We start from the raw sequence: 26,513 nt of genomic DNA, 5'->3' as shown, positions 1-26,513 counted from the left end.
TATTTGCCATAATATCTTTGTATAACTTGTTATTTATGTTATGTAAAACTTACTGTTAAAAATTGTACTCTTTAATTCCTATTTGTGTATTACTTGTGAATATTCCTCAGCCCAACTGTCTGCTCTGCCTGCTTGTGGACATTGCTGTTGCTGGGTAACAGAGATCCTTTGGGCTGGATACCAGTGTCAGGAAAGGTGAAATCCATATCTCGGAGATGCTTGAGGCAGCCACCTTTCAGGTCACAGTTGAATATCATCACTTCATTACTGGCCAAAAAATGCAGACTATTATGCACACACTTTCAATAAGATTTAATTAAAATAATATTTCTTACAGTGCTCTGCCCTAATTATGTATCAGAATCAGCTCATAGATTTAAGGATGCAAAATTATTTAGAAATGTTCTTTTCTGCACAATTGATCTTGGTATAATAATTTTCACAGTGCGCCGATTTTTCAGAATCCATAGCCTAGAAATTCAAACACATAAAGCTGATTTTTCCAAGGAGAAAACATGGTAACAAATATTTCCAGTTCACACTGGAAGTTTCACCTCAGTCATGCATGGGATGACCTCACTCCCCATGCAATCAATGATCCTTCTGGTAAACATAGACTTAGTTCAATAGGTGCCACTGATTAGATCAAGTTGATGAAGGAGCCTCTGATTTTGATCATTCCTGGGATAGCCATGTAATGCAGCACTGGATTAGGACTCTTGTAGGATTAATCCCTTAATTTCCAATGCTCTTGTGCCATCCTTCTCACACCCACACTCCTCCTCCCTAACATCAAGAGGGATTTTGAGCAACATTTTATGGTACTTAATCCTTTGCAGTCTGAGGCCCTCTACAGTGATCTTGGAGATGTGTAGCTCTTCAAGGAATCCACATAGAGACACAATGAAAGTCTAAATCAGGTTGTATAAATTAGACTTTATAATTCAATCTAAATATCATGTTTAGCAAGTGAAATAAAGAAAGTAGAACTAAGAGAGCAATTCCCTTTACTAGGTTCCCTAGTACGATAAGATGAACTCTTGACTTTACAATCTACCTCGTTATGACCTTGCACCTTATTGTCTACCTGCACTGCACTTTCTCTGTAGCTGTGACACTTTACTCTGCATTCTGTATTGTTTTACCCTGTACCAGCTCAATGCACTGTGTAATGAATTGATCTGCATGAATGGTATGCAAGACAAGTTTTTCACTGTACCTCAGTACAAGTGACAATAATATTCCAATTCCAATTTGACAGAAAGCTTTAAAAATCTCCAATATTTAAAATTTGAAGAGTGAAACTCCATATTTGTAAAATAAATACATTTTAAGGAGCAGATAAATTGTGAGGCAACATATCATGCCATAAAATGTTCACTTGTACCTCAATGAATGGGCCCTTTTTGCAGGCACATTTAGTGCTTGTCCAGTGGGCAAGTACCATAAATTCCCTCCCTTCACATGTTTGAGATCTGAATCCATTGGGGTAGTACCAGTGCAGTAAAGCTTACAGAGAAGCAGGGCGAATTCTGCATTTTAATGCAGATTTGCAGGTGTCAGAAGTTGGTTACAATTTACTCTTTGCTCTTAGGATAAGTGTTGCTGGTTTTCACTGTTATTCCTACAAAATTCAGGCCTATAACGCATCTGAAGTGACACTGTGTGGGTGATAGAATGTTTTATTTCATTGTTCTATCAACTGTGTTGCTTTAATTCAGGTACACTTGAACACTCTGACAGCCCTTTCTTCCCAGTCACATTCTTCACTCAGGCTGACATTGACAGTGGGAAGATTCTGTACCGACCGCCGGCAGCATCTTTGCATGTGCAAGGCTTATTCAAATTCTCCTTCACGGGTAAGAAACATGGTGCAAAAATGTTCAAGTTACATGTTTTGTTTCCTGCGCGCACACAGTTGTTGCTGCTTATTCTGTGAGTGCTGCTGCTGGCTTTTATCCATAAGGTCAATATCTCACATATTTTGAACTAAGATATAATTAGCACACTGCAGGTAATGGTCGGTGGAAATTGGACCGTTTTGGAATTCTGTCAGTGGTCATTTGACTGTGAAGTAAATGGAGCTTCTTAATTATGAAAGGAAACTAGAAGCATTCTTTTCTGTGTGACAGAATTCCACTCTAATGTTGTTAATGTTTCTGACTGAGGGCACTTAATATAAATAGGCTTCTCCATTTTATACGCTTGTCAATTTTTCAGTCCCATTAATAACTGAAAGAATGTATACCTCATTAAAGCAACAATAGAGTACTGAAGGGAACATTTTTGCCTGTTACAATGTCTAGGCATCCAGGATCAATGGTAAGGCACGTATGAAAATTGGATTGTTAAGTTCTCATTCCCTCAACAGAGACCATGCACTTAACTGGGCAGAATATCCAGTGGATCCCATTCCAGGAGTAGAATTCTCTTTCTGCCAATTAGTTAGTTTTCCTCCATACATTGTGTCGGGGTAATCTCTTATAGCTAATCACAGTATGTCATCAATCTTCGGCAAAAAGATATTACTTACAGCATGGACTTTGGACCAATCAAGTTGATGTATGTCACTGTTGGGAGTAGACTAGAACAACTTTTTTCACCTTGTTGACCTATTAGAAACTCTGTAAGTATTATGGATTAGTTAACATTACAAAACAAAAAAACTTCATTGATTCTGCCTTAAAAGTCATTATACTTCCAGCTTCCCACACCAGCAATCATTATGATACTCTGAGTGGCTCGATGTACTGGCTTAGAACAAAGAGGAGATTGCTCAAATTTATGATCGTCACATGAGGAACTTACTTATTATCAGCCTCGCCGATTGGTACACAACTCCAGTCCAATAGGCCATATCTGTCCTAGGGATAGCTCAAGTTGGTTGCTCTTGCACACACGTCCTATGTCCATCCAATCTGTCCGGCGATGCCCCCCCCCCCGCTCATCATGCCAGCTCCCTTTCCTCTCCTAATGCCCATGGTCTCAACATTTTCATCTAGAATTCACAGCTGGATCAAAAAGGTGAAAAGCTATTGTTTGAGTCACTGGATGACCAGTTCTTCATGGTTTAAATCCTGGGTGTTTATTTAGCTGTTATCTTTGTGCAGTTCAGTTCGTTTGGTACCCAGAGATGTGAATCATTGTTTACACTGTAGTATTGCCACATTTGTTTGATCCATTTCCAACAGTGGGCATCTCCAAGCTAAGTGATATGAGCCTGGTTTTATTTTCCTAGGTCTGCCTGAGGCGGTGAACTTCCTTTTCACAGGTACATAGTTCCTAATGTCAACTTTCCTCAGACTGGCTCATTGAATGGATTTTTAACACCCTTGGCCAATTCTGTAGAGGTGGCTGTGACTCTACTCATAACCTTTCACATTTGATACAAACGTATCATTACAGTCTTATAACTGAAAGAAATCTGGAGTGATGGTTATCAGATAAACTGTATGCAGGGAATCTCCAGACTTTAAGGGATTTTCATGCTTGCCTGTGTCTTAATTCCTCATCCTCTGTCTCAGATTTATCTTGCTAACTTGGTGGAATGGTCATCTTATAAATGAAGAACTTAAAACTTTCAAAAATCTGATTTTTGAGAAGTCAAAAATGGCAATTCATAGAAACTCTACAGTGAGCGTGTGTTTTAATCCTCTGATTATTAATCCATGAGTAATAACTATGCATTGGGTGGAATGGGGGCTAATATACAAGCACGTAATTTCCTTGGGTTTTCTGTTAACATCTTTGCATGGCTGTGTAAATCAGGATTCAAGTAAAACAATGTAGCAAAAGATTTTCAAAAATCTTTATTTCAGCGTTACCAGTTCCCCTATCATTTAAATGCTGAATTTGTTTGGACACCATATTTACATTTTGCAAAGAAAAATTATTTTTCCGGCTTAGGTAATTGAAATGGTTGGCATAATTAACTTGGGTGAAATCAGTGCACTTCATTCACAGGTAAATTACACAATTATTTCTGTCATAAAATAGTTAATTTGCCTCTTATACTTTTGTCCCTTCCACTCAGTAACCCCAATTAAAACACTATTAATCAATTCGAAAAAGGGCCTGGTCAAGCCAATGCTAGCACCAGTCTATGACTCATTGCTGGAAGATCTATACAGCCAGCGTGGGTTGACCTGTATAGAAGTGCCTTGTGTGACAACCAACTTTTTGAAATCATGTGCTCTGTTCACAGTGAGAATCACATCCTCCCACTCCCCTCCCAGTATTCAGAACTTCTGGGATATCATAATGCATTTATCTGCCCTATTATTATTTAATAAATTATAAATTCTCACATGCTGTGGTAGATCGGAAACTTGTGACATCACACAGCTGAGACATTTTGCAGTTTGCACCAAATGAAATGTTAGTCAAATCTTCCACACAGGAGAAACGCTTTTTTAGTATGTAGCATATGTTAACATGGGAATAATGGAAGATGTTATTACATAAAAAATTGCTGAGAGTCATGAATGCCTGAGGTTCACTTGAGCTTGTTTGCAATCTTATAATTTTTTTTTGTACTTCTACAGTTTCTGATGGTGAACACACCTCCCCAGAAATGGAATTTACCATACATCTGTTGTCTACCAATCAACAGCCTCCAGTTTTTCAAATATCAGAACCTTTCATAGAGGTCAGCCAAGGAGGTAGAGCAGCTGTAGGTAAGACATGTCCTAATCTGCCCAATGGTTCACTATTTATTTGCTTTCGTCTGTCTAAAGTCCTGAATATTCAATGCCTAAATTCTGGGGCTATAAGTGTTGCTTACGTTCCATAATGGAAGGTGAATAACACTCAACTATATACAGGCGATCCTGCCGTTTTGGCCATTCGGGTTACGGTAATTCGTCCTTACGGAATTCACAAATCGCTACCCAAAAATCTGAGATACAGAATAAAATTTGCTCTGATGGAATTTATGTTGGTGGGGTGGGGGGTAGGATTAAATTAATTGGCACAAAATGCAAAAGAAACAACAAATTTTGTCTGCTTTTATTTTTCTCAACTCCCATTTCTTGACACATTCACAGATAATGTGGCAGATTATTTCAGCGCAGTAAGTTCATTTTGCTGTCTGGCAATTTTTTTTAAAAAGAATTTTCCAGATTATTTCCCCTCAACATGTCTGAAACATGGCCAGCAGGTTTAAGTGCAAGTTGTAAACATAAATAAGCACTGTTATTGGTTTCGAGTTATATCATTAAACTTGATATGCATTTAGATATATATATATTTGATATGCATTTAAAAGCGTATATCTCCATTCAACTTGAAGGCAGGAAGGTGATAAGTGGTCACTTGTGTCTTCAAATGCAGCTGCCGGACACTTAAGAGATTTGCTTCAGAAACCGACAAGGCAATCTCTTAAGTGGTCCCTCGCCATGAACCAGCAGCTGCGGTACTCATCATTACGGCTGTGAAAAACACATCCCATAGGAACACATCTCCATTTGATATGATAAGATAAGATATCTTTATTGGAACACACAATGAAATGCATCTTTTGCGTAGAGTGTTCAGGGGGCGGCCTGCAAGTGCCGCCGCGCTTCCGGCGCCAACATAGCATGCTCACAGCTTTCTAACTCGTACGTCTTTGGAATGTGGGAGGAAACCGGAGCACCCAGAGGGAACCCATGCAGACGTGAGGAGAACGTACAAACTCCTTACAGTGGCAAGAGTTGAACCCGGGTCGTTGGCACTGTAATAGCGTTACGCTAACCGCTACACTACCATGCCGTCCACGTGGGATTCAAAGGGAAATAGGGTTTCACATTGTGGAAGATTGTGATTATGGCAGTTTTCTTGGAACGCAGTCCCCCCGTAACGCTGGATGGCGGGTCATCTGTCTCGTAAAACTCCAATAATCTGCTGTCTGAATATTTGGAAATCCCAATGGTTCACCATCTAGCTCTGGTGAAAGAAAGGGATGAAGCCAATGGACAGGTACAAATGGATGGTCCAGTAAAGGCTAGGAACAAGGATAGAGCTTCTCAGCACATATCCTTTAATGGGAGGCGAACAAAATTCAACCAACAGCGGCAACTGATAGAACTCTGCATTGACAGTCATACCACAGAGTACACGCTGTTCTTTTGGTATTTGGAGGTCTTGCACACACATCATTGAAAGTTAAAGTGCAAGTACAGCAAGCAGTTAGGAAGGGAAATAGTTTATTTGTCTTTACTGCAAAAAGGTTTGAGTAAAAGAGTGAAGTCATGGTGCTCCAGTTACAAGGGACCCTGGTCACACTGCAGCTGGAGCAATGTGCACAGGTCTGGTCTCCCTACCTAAGGAAGGAGAGACCTTTGGTCCAGGGAATGCAGCAAATGTTCATCAGATTGTTTCCAAGAATGGGGGGAGGGGAAGTGGAAGGGGTTATTGTTTGAGAAGAAATTAGGCAGACTCTTGTATTGTGTTCGGTTTAGAAGATAAGAGATCTCAATGAAATGTCCAAAATGTTTACACTACTTGGCAAGGTAGATGGTGAGCTGATATTTCCCCTGACTGATATGTCAAGAACCAGGATTACAGTTTCAAAATAAGAGATTGTCCATTCAGGACACAGATGAGAAGAAACTTCTTCAATCAGAGAATGGGAGTGGATCTTTGGAATTCTGTACCTGGGAAGACTGTGCAGGCTCAGTCACTGAGTGTATTCTGCACTGAGTTCGGTTAGTTTTTAGTATATTAAGGTGAGGGGTGGGGGTTGGTGGTTAGGTTAGTCCATGAGAGTGATGTTATGAAAGGTCAGATGTTGATACTGTAATCCCTGTTCAAGATCCCCAAGGAAAGGGAAATATCATTCCAGCAAAAACCCGGTCAAGCCCTTTAAGAATTTTGTGTGTTTCAATGAGATAACCTCTCATTCTTCCACACGATAGAGAATATAGACCCAGTATCCTTAATCTCTCCTCTTGGACAAACTCCCCAACCTAGGATTCAATCTCTCTATCATGTCTATCCCTCCTTGGATTGGGAGACCAGAACTGTACACAATATTCCAAGTACAGTCTCGCCAAGAATCTCTATTAATGCAGTAAGATGTCTTTACTCCTTACTCAGTTTATCTTTCAATAAAAACTAACATACTGTTTGTCTTCCTAATTGCTTGCTGTACCTTTGCAATCGCACATCATTGAAAAAGTATTCCACTCTTCTGTTTTTTCAATCAAAGTGGATGAGCTAACATTATTCCATACTATCTTCCATGTGGCATGTTCTGAACCATTACTGTGGCCTGTTTTTGTCCCCTTAAAGCCTTTCAGCAATCTCCTCACAATGCAAGCTGGCACCCAGCTTTATTTCACCAGCAAACTTGAAGATATTACACTTGGTTCTAGATGCTGATCAGCTGGGACTCCAATGATGATGCCCATCTTATCGGAGGAATCATAGCCTCTCAGCCTGAAAACTGACCCATTTATTCCTTCTCTCTTTTGTCTTTTAACCAGTCTTCAATCGATACCATTATATTACCCCCCCCCCCCCCCATCCCATGTGCTCTAATTGTGTTTTAATAATCTCTTTTGTCTTTCGGTCAAAGAGGCTTCTATATCGTTAGTACGGGCTGAAATTGAGGCCAGGTTCCATGTGTAAAGCATTCCATTGTCATTTAATCTAACCCAATATTAACCTAAGCTATAAGAGACTCTCAATGACCAGGTGTGGTCAGAAAAAATTATTAGGGGGGAAAATTCATTTTGTGCATTCCTAATTCTAAGCTGCAGTGGTTCATAATTCATCTTTCTTTGGTAAAGCAGGATAAAGCGCATGACCTCTTACGTTCAGGACATTAAATTTCTTTGTTCAGTATGTTGTTTGAGGGTCTTTGGTGTGAGGGCTTTTGAGTTAATTTTTGAACAGGTGTGTGTATAAAATCTTCGCATTTGTTTAAAAACAATGGTAATAAAATTAAGCTTCAGTCACAGCAGAAAATTGGCAAGGGCAGATTGGGCACCTATGGTACAGCTTGAGCAAAATGAACAAAGGGTCCAATGTTAAATAGAGGTTATATTACCACTTGTCTATGATACAGTCAAAGCCACATTGCATCCCCAATAACTTACAAATTGAAGTTTTTGTAAATGAGTTATTACATCCAGAAGCATCATTGCCATAGTAAAGTGCTTTGTTTTTATAAAAGCATTTTTCATCTAGATCAATAATGAGCGAGTAAATGATTTCCTAGTATTGAACCTTATCTGTTTCTCATTATTGCCTGAGTTTTGGAATGAATGTTGTCAATAATGAAGAATTAGCAGTTCAGCAGGAATAAGCATCGTAATGTGCGCGTAGTATTATTTTCCGACAGTCTGCTTAGAATAAGTTGGAGAGCTGTTTGAGACTTTGGTTAGGCCACATTTGGAGTACTGTGTGCAGTCCTGGTTGCTGCATTACAGGAAGGATATGGAGGCTTTAGATAGATTACAGAAGAGGTTCACCAGGATGTTGCCTGGATTAGGTAGTATTAGCTATAAGGAAAGGTTGGGCAAAAGTTTGGGTTGTTTTCTCTGGAGCACCAGAAGCTGAGGGACAACCTGATAGAAGTATATAAAATTATGAGAGCCATAGATAGGGTAGATTGTCAGAGTCTTTTTCCCAGGGTGGAATTGTCAGATTCTAGAGAGCATAGACTAAAGGTGAGAGGGGTAAAGTTTAATGGAGATTTACAAGGCAACTCTTTACACAGATGGTGGTAGGTGCCTGGAACTTGCTGCCAGGGGAAGTGGTGGAAGCAACTACAATAGCAATGTTTAAGAGGCATTCAGACAGGCATATGAACAGGCAGGGAATGGAGAGATACAGTATATCCCATGTGCAGGCAGATGGGATTAGTTGAGATTGGCATCATGGTCAGCACAGACATTGTGAGGCAAAGGGCCTGTTCTTGTGGTGTACTGTTCTATGTTCTATTATCTAACTGAATGTCACTCTGTCTGTGCTAAGGTTTGAGCCAGCTAGCCGTACGCGATGCAGACACATACCCAGATGATCTTCTGTTTGAGCTGGTTGAACCCCCTCAATTTGGAGTATTGATTAAATCAGACTACAGACAGCCAGTGGAAATGGTGAAAGGTGAGTCACAATTACAGTCTTGGTTGATTTCTTCTCACTGGAGGCACTGAAGACAGATGTATCGTCTGTGTTTTTATCCTTGTTGAATGATGTCAACAGTTAATGTGATTAGCACCTAGCTGAGAGCATTTTTCACATCGGCGGTTTCGCAATATAGTCATTTCCAAATTTAGGTAAGATTAGCGCAAGGCAAAAACTTTTTCGTACATCATTATTAGTGGCTTTGGTGTGGAGGTGCAGCATGCTTCCCAATCTCTTGATTTACATTTCCTCCCCTGTTGGAAGTTATTACTTGAATGTACAATCATTTGTGAGCTCTGCATATGGGGAATTCTTAAGTTGTCCATTGTACTGTTGATTAAATGGCCCATCAGGCTAAATGATTGTAATTTGCAAATCTAATACTGCCCATTATGCAACAAGCTTACTATTCATGTTGAAGGATTTCTCATTCTACAAATGTGTGTAATGAGATTTCTGAATTGATCACAAGTTTATTAAGGCTTGTATATTCCAGTGATAGCTTTGCAACATACTTACATCAGGGGCAATGTTTTAGCAACCAATTCCTGATATTACCAATTTGTATACACTAATCATATGATTTCTGTATGGTTTAGTCATTAAGATTTTAAATGCCAAATGATGTTCTAGCTTAACACGCTTCTCAAATTCTGTAGGAGAAACCTTCACGCATGATGATGTGGTACGAAATATACTTCATTATGTGCACGATGGCACCCCAGCTACTGAGGACAATATGCAAATCTTAGTCACTGATGGAGTTACCACAGCAACAACACTGCTGAAAATTCATGTCTCAGGAACAGACAGTGATGGACCTTGGCTTGCACCTGGTTCTCTTTTAACTCTTTCAGTGCCAGAGAAAAGCTTTAAAACTATAACAAGATCTCATCTGGCTTACATTGTAAGTATTTATCAACTTTCTGACAGATAACTAGTTTTTTTTAGCTTGCTGCTCTTTAGTATACACCTGTCTTCAATTCATTAAAAAAATCACTCAATTACTTGTATAATCTGTCCACCAAGATATTGCTCTGATTTTCTGTAAGGCAACAGAATGATAGTTAATTTTTAGTGGTGGTTGTAAAACTTCCATGAAGGTATTCATCTGAGGACTGAATATTAATGGCACCTCTTTGCAATGTTCTGTTCTCTGTGTTCCTTCCCGTATTTCACCTCTCTCACGTAGTCTTCTCTTTACAAGTTCTTTTTACTTGGTTTCTTTCTACTTGTGTCTTTTGTGCAACTGCTTTCACTTTTTCAATTTTCTGGTTCTCTTCAGTTACTCCCATTACTTCTCTTTTTACCCTTGCACTTTTATACATTTGCCAATAAAGCAACAAATGACCAAAAGCAGCTAAGCTGTCCTGGAAGACCACATGCCCTGAACCCCTCAAATGGTATAGTACCTTGTAATCGTGCTTGCGAATCCATAGTCAGATGAACAGTTGAATTCTTCACCTAATTCAAATTGAGGTTTGTCAAAAACAACTTTCAATCCAATTTTTTTTTTACTTCCCATTTAGGAACCTATACACCAAGTTTCATTGTATCCCTGTACCCAGCAACCTTACAAATGCACACACTCAGACTTCCTTTGTATTCCTTAAGAACAAACTCCTCTGGCCATTATCTTCACCTGGTAATCAGCCCAATCTCATTCACTGTACGGGAAAACTACTGGTGGAAAATCACGTAACACATTATTATGTGCCTACATTAATGCTCAACAGAGGAGTGCCCCCTCCCCCCCACCTTAAATAGTTTTGTGTGATCCTATCTTAAATACACCAGTCAGCTATAATTGTTGATTTAATATTCTTAGGTTTTCTAGAATTATAAACATTGTTTGATGCAATTAACTGATGAAAAATGATGAAAATCAAAACAAGAACCGAAGGAACTGAATGTAACCACTTTTCTTTCCTCCTCTAGGATAATAATTCACCTGAGAGTAAAATCCGGATTCAGTTGATATCTCTGCCCATGTATGGTGTTCTCACTAATGGCCACAAGGAGTTGTTGGAATTTTCAACTTTTACAATGGAAGATATTGATAACCGAAGAATTAGGTAAATGCTTTGGAGAATGTACAGTTAAGGATATGTACAACATGCCATTACCTTTCTTTCTACTGGAGAAGTCCTTTATCTTGCTTTCATTTTAATATCTTTAATTTTCCAGTGAGAAACTTCGAAGTGAAATCAGATTAATTATTTTATTATTTCTCTGATGGTTATATCGATTCAAAGGTAATCAGTTAAATTAGTTTAGCCTTATTGCAGAATTTTTTGGCAGATCCTCCAGTCACAATGTGAAAGAATTTTGTGTTGAATTTACAAGTGATTAAAATAAATATGAAACCAGAGTCTTAAATGTGAACAGAGCAAATGGTGTGGATATGAAGTGTGAGTTGTCTGTTAGGATGTGAAATTAGATACGGCATCAGTTAAGTATGTTTTTAAAAAAATCATAATTTTCAATACAAAATCTCATAAGGAATAACAATTACATGGGAGAAAGTTGGCAAACGAGAGGTTAAGAGATAGCTTTAGATTAAAGCAAAAGACTTGCTGCCAAAAGGTGTATTAAGCTTTAAGATTGGAAGGACATTTGAATTCAGCAAAGGATAACCAAGGAATTGATGGAGAACAGGATGTAAATGCAGCTGGTTCAGGACATAACAACTCGTAAAAATTTCTGTATGTATGTAAAATAGAAATGATTAGTGACTGTCTGCCTTACAGGCAGATGCATGAGAAATTTTAATGGTGAACAAGGATAAGGCAGTAGTTTGTTCTTCTGCAAGGAGACACAAAAAATCTGGAAGTAGTGATGAACTAAGAGTCTATTGAGAACAAAGAACTTCAAAGAAATAAGTAATAAGTGAAGAAATAGTGCTGTCGAAATTGTTAAGATTTAATGCTGACAAATCCACTGGATCCTTTGGCCTCCATGCTAGAAATTAGGAGTGCCTCAGAGACAGAGAATGCATTAATTTTAATCTCCTGGCTACGACATGTGGCTGTAGCCCTGAGTTCAAATAGTTTGATTAAAAATGGGTTAATGTGTCAACTGAAATGAAAGTAAGAAAATCTTAATAAATGATTGCATGCTAGAATGACAAAGCACAATGGATGCCAGAGTTTGTTATCAGGATAATTCAAAGTTTAAAGTCATGGAATGGACTGCACTAATTGGAGCCTTTGTTGCCATGATCCAGTAATGCTGTTGGTGCTAACCTGTTAATGCTGTTGCTGCTAACCCGTTAATGCTGTTGGTGCTAACTTCGGTCTTTGTGAAAGAATAGCTAATGGATCAGGGAATTTTACTGCTGTCAGACACAACCTATGAACCAGGTCAGAAGCTGTGCTTGTGCGATTTGTGCAAAGACACAGTAATGAAATGCCAAACATAGCATATTGGAAGTAACTGTACTTTTGATGAAAGAAGAAAACTTGTGGCTTCAGATAGAAATCAGGCAGAATATGTGACAGGAGGCCAAATCTCTCATTTTCAACATGCGCACTATGTCTAAGTTACTCCCATTGTACATTGGTGTGTTGTGATTGACAGATGCAAAATTTGTTCCAAAAATAATCATTAAAAAAAGCACATCTCTGACATCGTTCATAAAAGTCAGTCGTTAACATCACACCTCTACATGTCTCACCATGCAAAATATATTCACATGTGACATTCACATTGATTGAAATGTACCAAAATCATAAAACAAGTGCCATGAGTGAATGGGCAACCTAATAGAACATAGAACAGTACAGCGCAGGAACAGGCCCTTCGGCCCACAATGACTGTGCCGAACATGATGCCGAATTAAACTCTTCTGCCTGTGGATGATCCATCTCCCTCCATTCTCCGCATTTTCATGTGTCTAACAGCCTTTTAAGTGCCACTGTCGTACCTGCTGCCACCTCTCCCCCCAGCAGCCCATTCCAGGCACCTACCACCCTTTGTGCAAAAAGACTTGTCCCACACATCTCCTTTAAACTACCCCCCATCCCACCACCCCCACGTTAAATGCATGTCCTGTAGTACTTGACATTTCAACCCTGGGAAAAAGATTCTGTCTACTCTATCACTGCCTCTCTGGATCTTATAAACTTCTATCAGGTCTCCCCTCAGCCTCTGATGCTCCAGAGAAAACAACCCAAGTTTTGTCCAGTCTCTCCTTATGGCTCTTACCCTCTAATCCAGCAACATCCTGATAAACCTCTTCTGCACCCTTTCCAAAGCCTCCACATCCTTCCTCTAATGGGGTGACCCAAATTGCACACAATGCTCCAAGTGCAGTCTAACCAGAGATGCCATACGCCTTCTTTGCCACCCTATCTACTTGCATTGCCACATTCAGGGAGGTATGGACTTGGACTCCAAGATGTCTCTGTACATCAGTGCTGTTAAGGGTCTGCCATTTACTGTATACTTTCCCCTTACATTTGACTTCCCAAGGTGTAACACATCACGCTTGCTCGGATTAAACTCCATCTGCCATTTCTCTGCCCAAAACAACGTCCTTACATTAAAGAGGCCAGTTACTGTATATACCCCTTGTTTCAAGAATAGGTTTTCTCCAAGGAGGAAAGCCAAATTTTGCAAGCAACTGTCCACCTACGGTTTTCTACAGCAGTTGGATGTGGTGGCCCTGTAGGGATTGGAGAGGTTAAACAGTGTTCCACCTTGACAGCAGAATTGCACGTTGTTCCTGAAACTGCTTGCTTGGTGCTGGCATATGAATCTCTTAAAGATGCATTAATCTACTTAAAATAAATGTTTATCTTTCTACTAAAATAATGAATTTCCGATGGATATGTTAAGCATCCATATTTTTAACTGTAAAATATTTTTGATACGTTAAGATCCATGTTTGAACAATGCCGTGAGAGACTTGCTAGTGTGCGGACATATTTAGAAAAAAATATATTTTCTGCTGTTCAAGGAAAAACTTGTACAGCAGCAGAAAATACCAAATTAACCTCAGGATCTCCAGAAGAACTTCCTTTTTCTCCAGTTCAGAATCCAGAGAGGCTTATTTACAGCATTAATATTTTGTTCCCTAAGTAATCAGGTAAAGTTTCATGCTGCTCCCAGTATGGTAGAATTGCTTGATGTGCATAATTCAGCATATTACTCTCACCCTTAGTAGAACAGCATTACCTCTGAATTAGAATGAGGATTGTAGTGGGATATTTGTTATTATGTAGAAATAAAGTAATGACATCTCGGCATGCTTTTTCATGATTTTTAAGAGTACATAAGCACAGTGTTTGGAATTAAAATTCATTGCATTCATCTTTGCTGGAGAAATCAATAAGTCCAGCAGGTGGGGCTTACCTACCACATGGGTGAAAGTTCCTTCTAGTAAGGTCATGTAAATTTCTTACTGCTGTCATTGTACTGTAAACATAGCTTCTGCCACTTTCAGTACAATATACTGTATGACCCATACCACCTCTGGTCCACTGAGCAGACATACCTGGTGGGACTTTTCAGTGAAGGATGTATTTTCTGACTTAGTTGCATCAGTTAGCTGAAAGCATGAAGGATATATCTTTGCTGTGAGGTCACTGAACTTACTGCAAAACTGTAGCCTTTGGGCTGACCCCTGCCATTGACTGTTACCTGGTCCCACTGAATTCTGAGAGTTTGTCCTGCACCGTGGAGCATGTCTTTCATCCTCCTCTACCTCTCCCACCAATACATCCAACTTGGAGCCGGCACTCCTCTTGTAGTGGCATTAGTAGGTCCTTATTCAGAATTAAGTTTCAAAATGCTTTCCCACACATTTTCCAGCCGTACTACACCTGCCCTTTAAGAGATGCAGCTTGGCTTTAAGAAGACGAGGCCAGCTTTAAGTGGTGCCAGTACTCAGTGTTGTGCTGCCTCTACCTTTGGCATGGCATGCAGCACTTAGCTGTGTGGTTACCATTAGCTGCAATTGCATTCGTTAGCTGAAAGCTTAAAGTTGCCACAACAGCAGCAATTGGTGCAGTTCATTCCCAGATCAGGAACCTGGGACCATTTCCAGGCACTATTAAATTTAAATCCCTATGACACTATATTTGGGTTAGCTTTTTAAGTTGCTCCTAAAAACAAAAAGTGGCATACCCAACTCATTGTGTTTAAGATTTTTCTGTGTTACAAACTTCTGGTTGAATTACAAATGAGCACCTTAGATCTGTTTCTTGCCAGTAAAATGGTGTTAAGCCAAGGCATTATTGACTATCAATCATTGGTTTTAAGCATGAATTACTGTTTCATAATTACCTTAATTATGATTAGACTGAGTACGTACTATACCATGCAATGTCTGTGGAATGCCATTAATAATACTTGATAATAAAGCGTTATTGTTTAATCCAAGGTTAAACAGGAATGTTTGCCCAAATTTACTATCTGCATAACTTATCTAAACAGATACACCACTGACTTTGATACCAACAATCAACCTGTCACTGATATTTTCCACTTTACCGTCTATGATGTTGATAATTACCGTCTCGACAACCAAATGTTTACCATCACCATTACTGGTAGCAAGAACTACTCGCCACTTGTTAACGTCAGAGATGAAGTTACTGTGAGTATGTGCTCAAGCTAACATGGAGAATGTTGGTGAAGTGATTCTCAACAAGCCATTTATTTATCCCACTTTTTGGGATCCAGGCACCACTAATAAGGCCAGCACTTTTTGCTTATTCCTAATTGCCCTTGAAATGGTTGTGGTGGGTTGTCTAGTTGAACTACTGCCATTATTCTGGTTAACATACTCTTACAGTGCTGTTGGGGAATGAGTTCAAGTTTCGGTCCATTGATGATGAAAGACCAGTGATGTCTTTCTCAATCAGTATGTTGTGTGTCTTGGAGGGGAACTTGTGGGTAGTGGTGTTCCCAGGTACCTGCTGCTCCTGTTCTCCTTGGTGACAGAAGTTTGGCAGGTGAGTAATTGCAGTGCATTTTGTGGATGGTACACACTAAAGCCACTGTGTGCTCGAGAGGAGCTGGAGCTGCGTTCATCCAAGCAGGTGGAAAGCATTCCATTATGTTCCTAACCTGTGGAAATGATAGCCCGTGATTTTTTTTTAAATTGCAATTAGTATTAATATTTTTTATTAAATTAACTATTTTAATAATTGCACTATTTTCATTGTTTTATATTTTAAATGAAGTCTGTTTCAATCATCTTTGAATGTCTGTGATTATCAGAGACATTTAGAAACAGTTATAAAGGCCATTAACAGCATGAGCTGTCAAAAGGCTATCAGGATATTTTGGGGGGTTGGGCCTTGTGTTTCCCTGACTGAGACCTGGTCATCCTGTGAGGATTGCTCCATTTGGCAAGGCCTTGCGCTCATTTAGGCTCACAGGGCTGCAAATGGTTTAGTGCAGCTGCAGAGACAGAACAGGGGGCCACTGTGACAGGCTTGATCCAGCTCTTTGAATTCGTGATAATTGGGTGTCCTTGCTGGTCAATTTAATCAGGACATTATGTCCTCATAAATCAATGGAGGTACAACTTTTGTTTAAGGCGAGTTCTGAAGTTTGTCAAAACCTAAGAGGAACTTATGCACATTTTATGTAAGTTGTTTTTGTGCATTTGTCATATTGTAAAGGAACATTTCACCCTATGGAATATGCAACGGACATAATATGGAAAATAATAATTCTGTTGGGGGTGATCGCACTTCAATGTTTTTAAAATAATTTATTGAATGAATCTCTGTTAAGAACTTTATTAAATGTGCAATGCCTGAATTAGGGTTCAGCTATCAGTATGAAAGCTGCAGCTGATAAGATGGGATGATGATTGGGAGGGGAGTTGAAATGGCGAGCAGCTGGGAGCTCAAGATGCGTCTTCCTCTACATCGACCAAGCACAGACTAGATGACTGCTTTGCTGAGCATCTGCTCTCTCTCCGCAATGGCCATCTTGAGCTCCCAGTTGTTAGCCATTTCAATTCCCCTCCCCCTTCCCACACTGATCTGTCTGTCCTCTGCCTTCTCCATAGCCAGTGCAAAGCCAAACGTAAACTAGCAGAACAGCACCTCATGTTCTGCCTGGCAATCTACAACCCAAGAGCATGAACATTGAATTCTTCAGTTTCAAGTAATCTGCAACCCCCACCGTTCCTTTCTCTCTCTTTCTGATCCACCCAGAATCTCTCACCCCTCTCTTTCCAAATTCCCCGTTGTCCCCTTCCACTGTTACCCTGTTTTGTTCCCCTCCCCCACCTGGTCCCATCTGCCTATCACGCTCACACTCAACCCACTGGGTCCTCCATTGTCTCCCCCAACTGGTTCCACCTGCCCGCCATCCCTCCCTTACCTGGTTCCACTCATCACTTAGAGGAACAAAGGACCGCAGATGCTGGAATCTAGATGAAAAGCACAATGATGCTGGAGGAACTCAGCAGGCCAGGCAGCATCCGTGGAGAAAAGCAGGTGGTCAACATTTCAGGTCAGGACCCTTCTTCAGGACTGAAGATAGGAAAAGAGGAAGCCTGATATATAGGAGGGAAAAGCAGAGCAGTGATAGGTGGACAAAAGAGGGGAGGCGGGGTGGGTACAAGGTGGTGATTGGTAGATGCAGGTCAGAGAAAGTGATAGACAGGTACAGGAGAGGAGGGGAGAGCCGATCCACCGGGGAATTGGTAAAAGGTAAGGAAAGAGAGGGGAAAGAAAAGGGCTAGAAAAGAAAAGAACATAAGTAGCATGGGGGGGGGTTCTGGGAAAGGACAGTGGGGATTACCTAAAGTGGGAGAATTCAGTATTCATGCCATTAGGCTGCAAGATTCCAAGACAGAAAATGAGGTGCTGTTCCTCCAGTTTGCGCTTGGAATTCTCCTGGCAGTGGAGGAGGCCGAGGACTGACATATCAGTGATAGTGTGGGAGGGGGGGTTGAAGTGACTGGCAACGGGGAGATGCAGGTTGCGGTTATGGACTGAGCGCAGGTGTTCTGCAAAACGGTCACCTAGTCTGCGTTTGGCCACCCTCTGCTCACCCCGCCTCCCCTCTTTTGTCCACCTATCACTGCTCTGCTTTCCCCTCCTAAGTATTGGGCTTCCCCTTTTCCTATCTTCAGTCCTGAAGAAGGGTCCTGACCCGAAATGTTGACCACCTGCTTTTCTCCACAGATGCTGCCTGGCCTGCTGAGCTCCTCCAGCATTGTTGCATTTTTCATCCACTCATCACCTTCCTTATTTATCAGATTCCAAAAACTGCAGCCCTTTGTTGTCTCCACATCATCTCCCAGCCTCTGTCTGTATCTCCACCCTCCCTCCCCCACCTGGATCCACCTATCGCTTGGTAGCTCCTGAGCTCCTGCCCCACCCTTCCCCTTTACCTCTTTATACCAGCTATCTCACCACCTGCACCCCCCCCCATCCCCCAAACACTCAGTCCAGATACAGAGACTCGACCTGAAATGCTGACGATCCCTTTCCTACTCGTGCTGCCTGACCCACTGAGTTCCTGCAGCAGTTTTTTGCTGTCTACTGTGGAAGCTGCTGTATGAAGTGGGAAGTGCAGTGTCTGATGGCAAGCCCTTCAGGGTCAAGGTTAAGCGCCCCCTGACAGCTCCACATTGAGCAACCTCCTGTGGTCAGGTGTGCAGGCTGGAAAGCTAGCGCCTTTCAGCCCATCTAAAAGATAGTATGAAGTGGTGTTAATCTTGCTCAGGCTGGAAAGCTGGCACCTTTCAGCCCATCTAAAAGATAGTATGAAGTGGTGTTAATCTTGCTGTCCATTTAAACAATTGTATTTTCATATTGGCTGTAGGTGGAAGAGGGCGGAAGGATATTGCTGTCGTCGCACAGTATTCTGGCAACAGATTCGGACACCCCTAAGAAGGACCTGTTAATAAAGATAACAACAGCACCTGAGTTTGGATACATTGAAAATCTGAGAAGAGGTATTTGCACCCATGCTTTCTTATCACATATTTAAATGAGAGAATTAAAGAAAACTAAACAGTTAGCATTTATGGAGAGAGCAAAGGAGATAATGTTCAGGTCAATAATCTTTTATCAGAATCCAAAAATTTTAGAGGAATAATTGCTGACAAATTAATTTGCACAATGCTGCTCTTTTCATTGTTGGCAACTAACAAACTGCTTTTTTGGTGTGAAGTGCAATGATGACTCTTTGGAAATCATTTCAGTTCACTCAGGAAATGTAATCATGCATTTCTTGTGACCCATGCCAATTCTGCTTCAAAGGTAAATGGCACTGAGGCTACTCTCTATGTAAAGCTCCTTTTGGGTTAAGGTTAGGGAGCAGTAGAAGGGACATTGGGAATTATCTTGAGAGTTATCATCTTCAGGTCATCTTGATTCAATTTGGGACTTGAGGGACTGAGTTATGGAGAGAGGTTGAGCAAGTTTGGGACTTTTTTCATTGGAACATAGGAGAACAAGGGGTGATCTTATAGAGGTGTGAAAAAAAAACTTTGAGGGGCATAGATAGGGTGAACGCACACAGTCTTTTTCCCAGGATTGGGGAATCGAGAACAAGAGGACATAGGTTTAAAGGTGAGAGGGAAGAGAATTAATAGAAACCTGAGGGGCAACTTTTTCACCCAGAGAGTGGTCAGTGCAAGAAATGAGCTGCCAGAGGAAGTGGTTGAGGCAGGTACATTAATGACATTAAAAAGATACTTGTACAGGTACATGGATAGGAAAGGTTTAGAGGAATATACGACAAACCCAGGCAAATGGGACTAACTTGGATGGGAATCTTGGTCAGCATGGACCAGCTAGGCCAAAGGGCCTGTTTCCATGCTGTATGGCTCTATGGTCTTCCCAGCACAATATTGGTCTGGGATGCTTGCCAAGTAAGTCACTTTCTTACTTTTCATCCTGTGAGCACCGCATTAAGACACAAGGAGAGGGGACCATAGCATCCATTAAAATTTGTAACAGGGTAGAAGGAGATTTTTAAAAATGAAAGAAATGGTGATAATGCATGATAATAGGGACAAGTCTGGGACCTGTAAAGAAAGCAGTTGTGGTGAGTTGTGCACAGGTCTGCCAATTTTGATCGTCAGAGGAGGTGACTTTAGAACAAGGGATATAGAAAAGAAATACAGCCTGTTCCAGAGCAGTAAGACAGTTGAGTAAATGCCATGGGTGGAGGGAAAGTCTTTTGTCACAGGTTTCTCAGACTAACTGGCTTGATGTTGTGCTGAGGATCAGAGGTGTATGGGAGAAACATGACCAAAAAAATGTAAATTAAGTTGGTAATTCCATAGCAAGATGCTAGTTGTTTGTTGTACAGAAGTTTTAAAAATTGAATGTTGGTTTCAGGCCCCCTTCTAAGATAAATTTATTTTCCTCACTTTATACTATTACCTTAAAACAGTGACAGGGATCACGAAATATATGGCACTTTAGAAGCTCCAGATCTGCCCTTATCCTTTAATCTCCTCTCCTGCTGTGCAAATTATTAATGTGAATCAGTCTATACAAAATATAATCTGCTTAGGTTTATAGTACGTCTCCAAAGTGTTTTTAGTGTGCAGCTTTTCAGTTTTCTGCTGGTTAAATGTCTTTCTGAGCACTCTGCAGCAGCTTCTCTCTAATCTATATGTGTGTGAATGCAGACTATATGTACACAAAAGTGAAGTTTCAGAGAGAAGGAAGAGACATAAGAAATTGCTTAGGTTTTGATGTGGTTTTTGGAACTCATGCTTAATAGTGTACCTTTGTTCAGTGTCGATCCCATGTTGAAAGGCTTTGGTAAGCCCATTCACAAGAATGTAAGTTGCCTGTTACATATGGCAGCTGGTGGTTGGCTGGACAATGTTGTCGTCATGATCTTCCTCAGCTTTTCAGATTTAAAATTTAATGTTGAAAATAATCCACAAAGAACACTTGGTGAAATGGATCTTCAGTACTTGATTTCTGTCATCATCTAATCCGAAATCCAAAGCACCGTGAATCTCCTGGCTAATACCTTGGAACTCTAAAAAGGAACATAAACTTCTATGACAAAAAGTAATCACTTAGATGCAAGAAAATAGCTAAACCATTTGCAGGAAATACTTTCAGTTTCTGCTGTTTACTATTTGAATTTGAAATAAAATGAGGTGGAATTGGGAATGTTTAATATTAAAAAAGAAGAGTAATGCTTATCATTGCGATAGGGCTAAGTTTCTGGGATAATGCCCATTGTCAGTCCGTACCGCAGGTGAAATGTCGATGAATTAAATTAATTCTTGTAAGAATCTAGTGTAGTTTCATGCAGTTAAAACTAATATGGGACCAATTGGATAGCCCTTAAAGATGAGCATTAGAGATGCAGGAGGATGACATACAAGATTAACCCATCTACCTGGAGGAGAAAAATGATTTAAAAGCACCTAATATGCTGAAGTTGTCTGTGATACCTAAACCAGTTGCTTAATTGTGATTTGGTTCTTTTAATAGAAGGAAGAAGTGATCAAGTTGTCATCGTCGGCCCTGACGTTCCCTTCTCAGTGCAGGATATTCTCGACAATAATATTTACTATGTGCAGAGTGTCCATCACGGCAGTGAGCCAGTTTCAGATGGCTTTGACTTCTATGTGACTGATGGAGTGGCTCAGTCTCCAGTGCACCATTTCAACATTATTATTCTGGTAAATAACTTCCAGTATTTGTATCTCAAACACAAATTATAAATGAGACAAGTTTATGTTTCTCTTGAAGCAAATGCTTCAGCTCGTCACTGCAGTGGCCAAAACTCAAGATTGAAGCTCCGGTCTTAACTGAAACTAAAAGTAAATCAAGGGAACTGGGTTTTATGCAGAATAGTGGTACTGAGGTAAGAATCAGCCACGATCTTACTGAATGAGAGGGTGACACGGAACACTCTTGCTTCTATTTCTTTTGTTATCATGCATGAATGGTTGTTCTTGGTTTAGGCTCTTAATTTACATCCCCTTGTGTGGAATTGTTTGTGCCAAAGCCTGGAAGTTGTGCAGAGATAGGCCTTCCTAGCATAAATGAGACTTACTTCAATGTTTCTTAAAGGAGTCTGTCTCAGCAGGTCCTGAGCCCTTGGAGTCTTGAAGCTTGGAGCTCGTTTTGGGTCGGTTGTCCTTAATCTACATATATCCCCCCCCACCCACTCCCTGCCAATCACCCATCTTTGACCCATGCTACACCATCTGATCACGAGCCTGACCTTTGCCCACAAGCAGCTGTAGTCAGTCACCACCACACTCGCTCACCGAAGATCCATCTTAACCTTGGAAACATCAGTTATCCCCTCTGGCCTCAGTACTTGTACAATTTTTATGCGGGGCAGCGCAAACTTCCTTAGAGTTTCCAGCATTCGAATTGGAAACCTGCCTGTTGTGTCTGTCGGAGAGTAATGAGCCCATCAAAATGAATGAGAAGAAATGGCTTTTGGGGGAATATTAAGTAGACTTGGACTGATTTCATTTAGTTAATTTGTTTTTAGGTGAGTGCATGTTGTAGTATTTAATTAAAAAAGAAATCTTGTTTCATTAATTTAGTACTTCTTAGTTCATCTTGAACGCTCATGCCAATCAAAGCCATTCAATTTGAACAACAGTTTTGATAGCCAGTAGCTGAGGCCTCACTGAATGTTAAAAACTTTCTGAGCACGACCAGCTGCCTGCACTCGGAGGCCCTGCGCTGTCCTGGACCACACTGATGAGCTGGGAGCCAGCCTCTGGGAGAAGACTATACCTGGGCCAATCCAAAGACACAGTGTGGTCGAGATCAAGTGACTGGCAGCATGCTGGTTAACAGAAGAGCCATCCCGATATGCTACATGCTTCACAGAATACAACTTCTGTGTGATCCAGAAAATATTCATGTTTTTATTCACTAAGAGCATTTTCCTGCAAAGGGGAATAACTGAAATGGAAGAGCACACATAATTACCAAAAAGGATGGAGGGTGACTGACGATGGTGTAAAGCAGATTGGTTTACAAGGATGATATGAAAATTCAGAGGTAGTAATTATCAGGAAAGATTGATAGTTTGAAAGAGAGAGACATATTTTCTCTAAAAGGATAAAAGCTGAGTGATGAACATGCAGAGATTATTAAAATCATGAATGTGTTTGATGATAAATGTGAAGACTGAGATTCTGCTTGTAGTGCAGGTCGAAACTAGAAGTCATAAATTTAAACAAGCCACTAATAAATCTAATAGGAAATTCAGGAGAACCTTTTTTTACACAGAACGCTGTGGAACCACCATGAGGTGAATGACATGTAGAGCCAAGCAACTGAAAGGAAGATCAGTACTTCAGGGAGAAAGGAATAAAAGGATATTTGGTTGTATTAAATGAAGAACAGTTGAGAGAGGCTTGTCTGGAGCAGAAATGCCAGCAAAGACCTTTCTGTGCTGCCGATTCTCTATAATTCTACAACAAATGCTTGTTCGGGAGCTACCGTGTCCCCCTCCACACAGCCCTGCCCCACTTTCTCTCTCTCTTTCTCTCATACACACACAAGACTTTGTTTAATTTCAAAGTAATTCTCTAAATCAAGAAATAAAAAGAATGTGCTGGATTGCTGGGCTCTAAGCTGAGGTTTGCCAGTACACTGTTCAATGGATTGTTCATTATTCTTCAGCCTTAATCTCTCCCTCATTGTGTGCATAAGCCATTGTTGTCGATTATAAAGAAATGATGTATATTTTCAAAAAAGTCATGTATGAATTAATTTCTCCCTGGTTTTCTCTCTCCAGCGGAAGAATGACGAACCTCCAAATATGACTGTTGAAGTTGTGCAAGTAAAGAAAGGAACAGGCGTCGTGATCAGAAACACCTCACTTAGTCTGATTGACCTGGACACACCCGAGAATGAACTGGTGTTCAAAGTAACCAAGAAGCCCAACTATGGTAAGTCCATGGGGAGAAGGTGAGGGATTTGACAGACTCCCAGATTTTCACGTTTCAAGGAAAAGCCTCATCCGCCTGGACCCTACTCTATGGAACTCGCTCCCTCATTTAAACTAAGTTTCCACACTTTAAAGATATTCTCAAGCCCCATCACCTTATCTAAATGATTGGTCACCCCTGTTTTTTGCTCTTTTCCTGCAGTTTGTTCTTTATAATCCAATCCATAAATTAACTTGGAACATTGTTTAGTGTTCAAGGTGCTACCTAAATGCAATTTGCTGTTGTCTGCTAAAAGCTGAACAAGTTCCACCTGAAGTAATAAGCTCTATACTGCGTGACCTCTGTGCATTGATATCCCATTAAGCTTGGATACAATTAAGGTACTGCATGAGCAATCATCGGTACATCACGGTGCCTTTTGTCACACACTTTGACCATTCAACAATTTGTGATACTGCAGTATTCTTAATTGTCTTTAATATATGAAACATGTTCTGTTTGAATAATTTATTGACATATTACTTAATCAAATGAAACAGGCAAGCTACGAAAAAGGCAGTTTTATTCTGAGCCTCTGGAAAATGGTCGTATCCTGACACAAGGCTCCTCCTTCACATACCAGGATGTGCTAGATGAGTTAATCGTTTACACCCACGATGGAACCAATGTCCAGTCGGATGAGGTCCGCTTCTCCTTTACGGATGGCCTGTACACAGAAAATGGGAAAATGGAGTTCTTTATTTTAAAGCAGAAGAATGAATCACCACGATTATTGATCAACCGTGGCCTACAGTTCTCAGCAGGCAAGAGTTCAAGTAATGTGGAAAACATTTAGGCGGTGAATTTGTGTTGAGGCTTTCGGCTTGTCTGCAGGAACATTGGTGGGAAATTTCAGACAAATAATGCTAACTCCATTTTTCTAGGATCAACTTCTTGCTGAAGTTAAGCCTGAGAATTGGAGAACCTGGATGAAAATCTGTCCCATTAACTGGAACGTTAAAATAAATGATTATCCATCTAAACTTATTTTAAGTAAGAATTTGCCTGCTAAAGTAAGGTACCTCCACTTGCACCTATAAATATATGTTAGTAGATTAGAACATAGAGCGTTCCCAATCAACCTAATTTCTGTGGAGTCTGCTTCTGATTGGTGGATAGGTCAGGGAGGAGTCAGGTGCTGTTTCCATTGAATCTCATCTGGAACCTGAAGATGAGCATGGGATTGAACTTTAATGTGATACTGAGTACCTTACTAGCATTGCCTGTGTTAGTCATTTGGGGCAAGGAACTGCAAGGGACTTGGAAGAATGCAGTCACTTCACAGCAATGGTTCAAAGCCCTTCAGCAGAGGAGGAAGTGCAGAATGTGCCAACAAAAGAACAATTGAATCCCTGAAAACTTACAGCACAGGAGTCTATTCAGCCCATCATGTCTGTACCAATTTAAAAAGAGCTATTTAACCTAATCCCACCTACCATGTCTGCAGATCAGAGTTCTTCAAGTACACATCCAGGCATTTGTTATACATGGTGAGGATTTCTGTTTCTACCATGCTTTCACTCAGTGAGTTCCAGTCCCAGATCCATTCTATGAGTGGAAAAGATTCTCCTTGTCTCCCCTTAACTACTTGTACCAATTACTTTGAATCAGCTTCCCTTTAATTTTTGACAACTCTTAATAGGACTTTCTTGTTTACTGTGTCTAGGCCTCACCTCAGTTAAATCTCCCCTTAGCCTCCAAAGAAAACACTCCCAGCTTATCCAGGTCTTACCTCATTGCTAAGCATTTCTTGTCTTTGCAAAATCCTTGTAAATCTCCTCTGCACCTTCTTCAGTACAATCACATCTTGCATGTACACAGTCCTCAAACTGTGGTCTAATCGTAATCTTCCCGCTTTTGTATTTTGTTGCCTGACTACAATAAGAAGGCCTTTATAACCACTTTATATTAGGACAACAAATGGAATTTCTCCAAATGAGTTTACATTAGAATGGATTATTGCCATGGATTCTGCAGCTTGTAAATTTTCTACTGTGTAGAAATGTAGGGATGAGTTCCTTGTTTCTCAGGGGGCTGTTTCAGTTCATGACAAAACAAAGTGCAAAAACCACCTCCTCTCTAAAACAGGCAAAGGGAGCAAGATAACTGTAGAAAGCAGAGCGTTTTTGTTGCATTATGTGAAACAGAGTAGTAACTGATGAGATGATGCTGTGCGTACCTAACAAAGTAATTTCTCTTGCATCTAGGCTCTGTCTCAGTTATCACACAGCAGCACCTTAAAGCTACAGATATTGATTCTGATGATGAGAAGCTCAAGTTTGTCATAACCAAAGACCCCACAGTCGGACGACTGCAGATGTCAAAAAATGACAATTTGGTTCAAATTTCGATCAGGGGACCCGTTAAAAAATTTACCCAAGCTGACATTAACAAAAGTAAGTAGTAATCATGCAAAGCTACTGCACAATTGCTTAACAAAATACAGTGAGTCAGATCATCAGAAGATGGCTGCCAATAATTT

The 26,513-nt window shown here is 40.4% G+C and overlaps 1 protein-coding gene across 1 annotated transcript in view; it reads left to right on the top strand.

Moving 5' to 3' along the window:
- fras1 (Fraser extracellular matrix complex subunit 1) overlaps positions 1 to 26,513 on the top strand; it is a 397,669-nt gene that overhangs the window by 296,972 nt on the left and 74,184 nt on the right. Inside the window, exons 34-44 of the mRNA XM_052040656.1 lie at positions 1,722 to 1,859; positions 4,545 to 4,676; positions 8,962 to 9,090; positions 9,771 to 10,018; positions 11,050 to 11,186; positions 15,550 to 15,712; positions 18,910 to 19,042; positions 21,558 to 21,748; positions 23,839 to 23,992; positions 24,532 to 24,795; positions 26,239 to 26,427. Of these exons, the coding sequence (XP_051896616.1) occupies positions 1,722 to 1,859; positions 4,545 to 4,676; positions 8,962 to 9,090; positions 9,771 to 10,018; positions 11,050 to 11,186; positions 15,550 to 15,712; positions 18,910 to 19,042; positions 21,558 to 21,748; positions 23,839 to 23,992; positions 24,532 to 24,795; positions 26,239 to 26,427 (1,878 nt within the window). The remainder of the gene's footprint in view (positions 1 to 1,721; positions 1,860 to 4,544; positions 4,677 to 8,961; positions 9,091 to 9,770; positions 10,019 to 11,049; positions 11,187 to 15,549; positions 15,713 to 18,909; positions 19,043 to 21,557; positions 21,749 to 23,838; positions 23,993 to 24,531; positions 24,796 to 26,238; positions 26,428 to 26,513) is intronic.

Source organism: Pristis pectinata, chromosome 2 (assembly GCF_009764475.1).
Source record: "Pristis pectinata isolate sPriPec2 chromosome 2, sPriPec2.1.pri, whole genome shotgun sequence".
Lineage (NCBI taxonomy): Eukaryota > Metazoa > Chordata > Chondrichthyes > Rhinopristiformes > Pristidae > Pristis > Pristis pectinata.
This window is presented reverse-complemented; position numbering and strand designations above follow the sequence as displayed.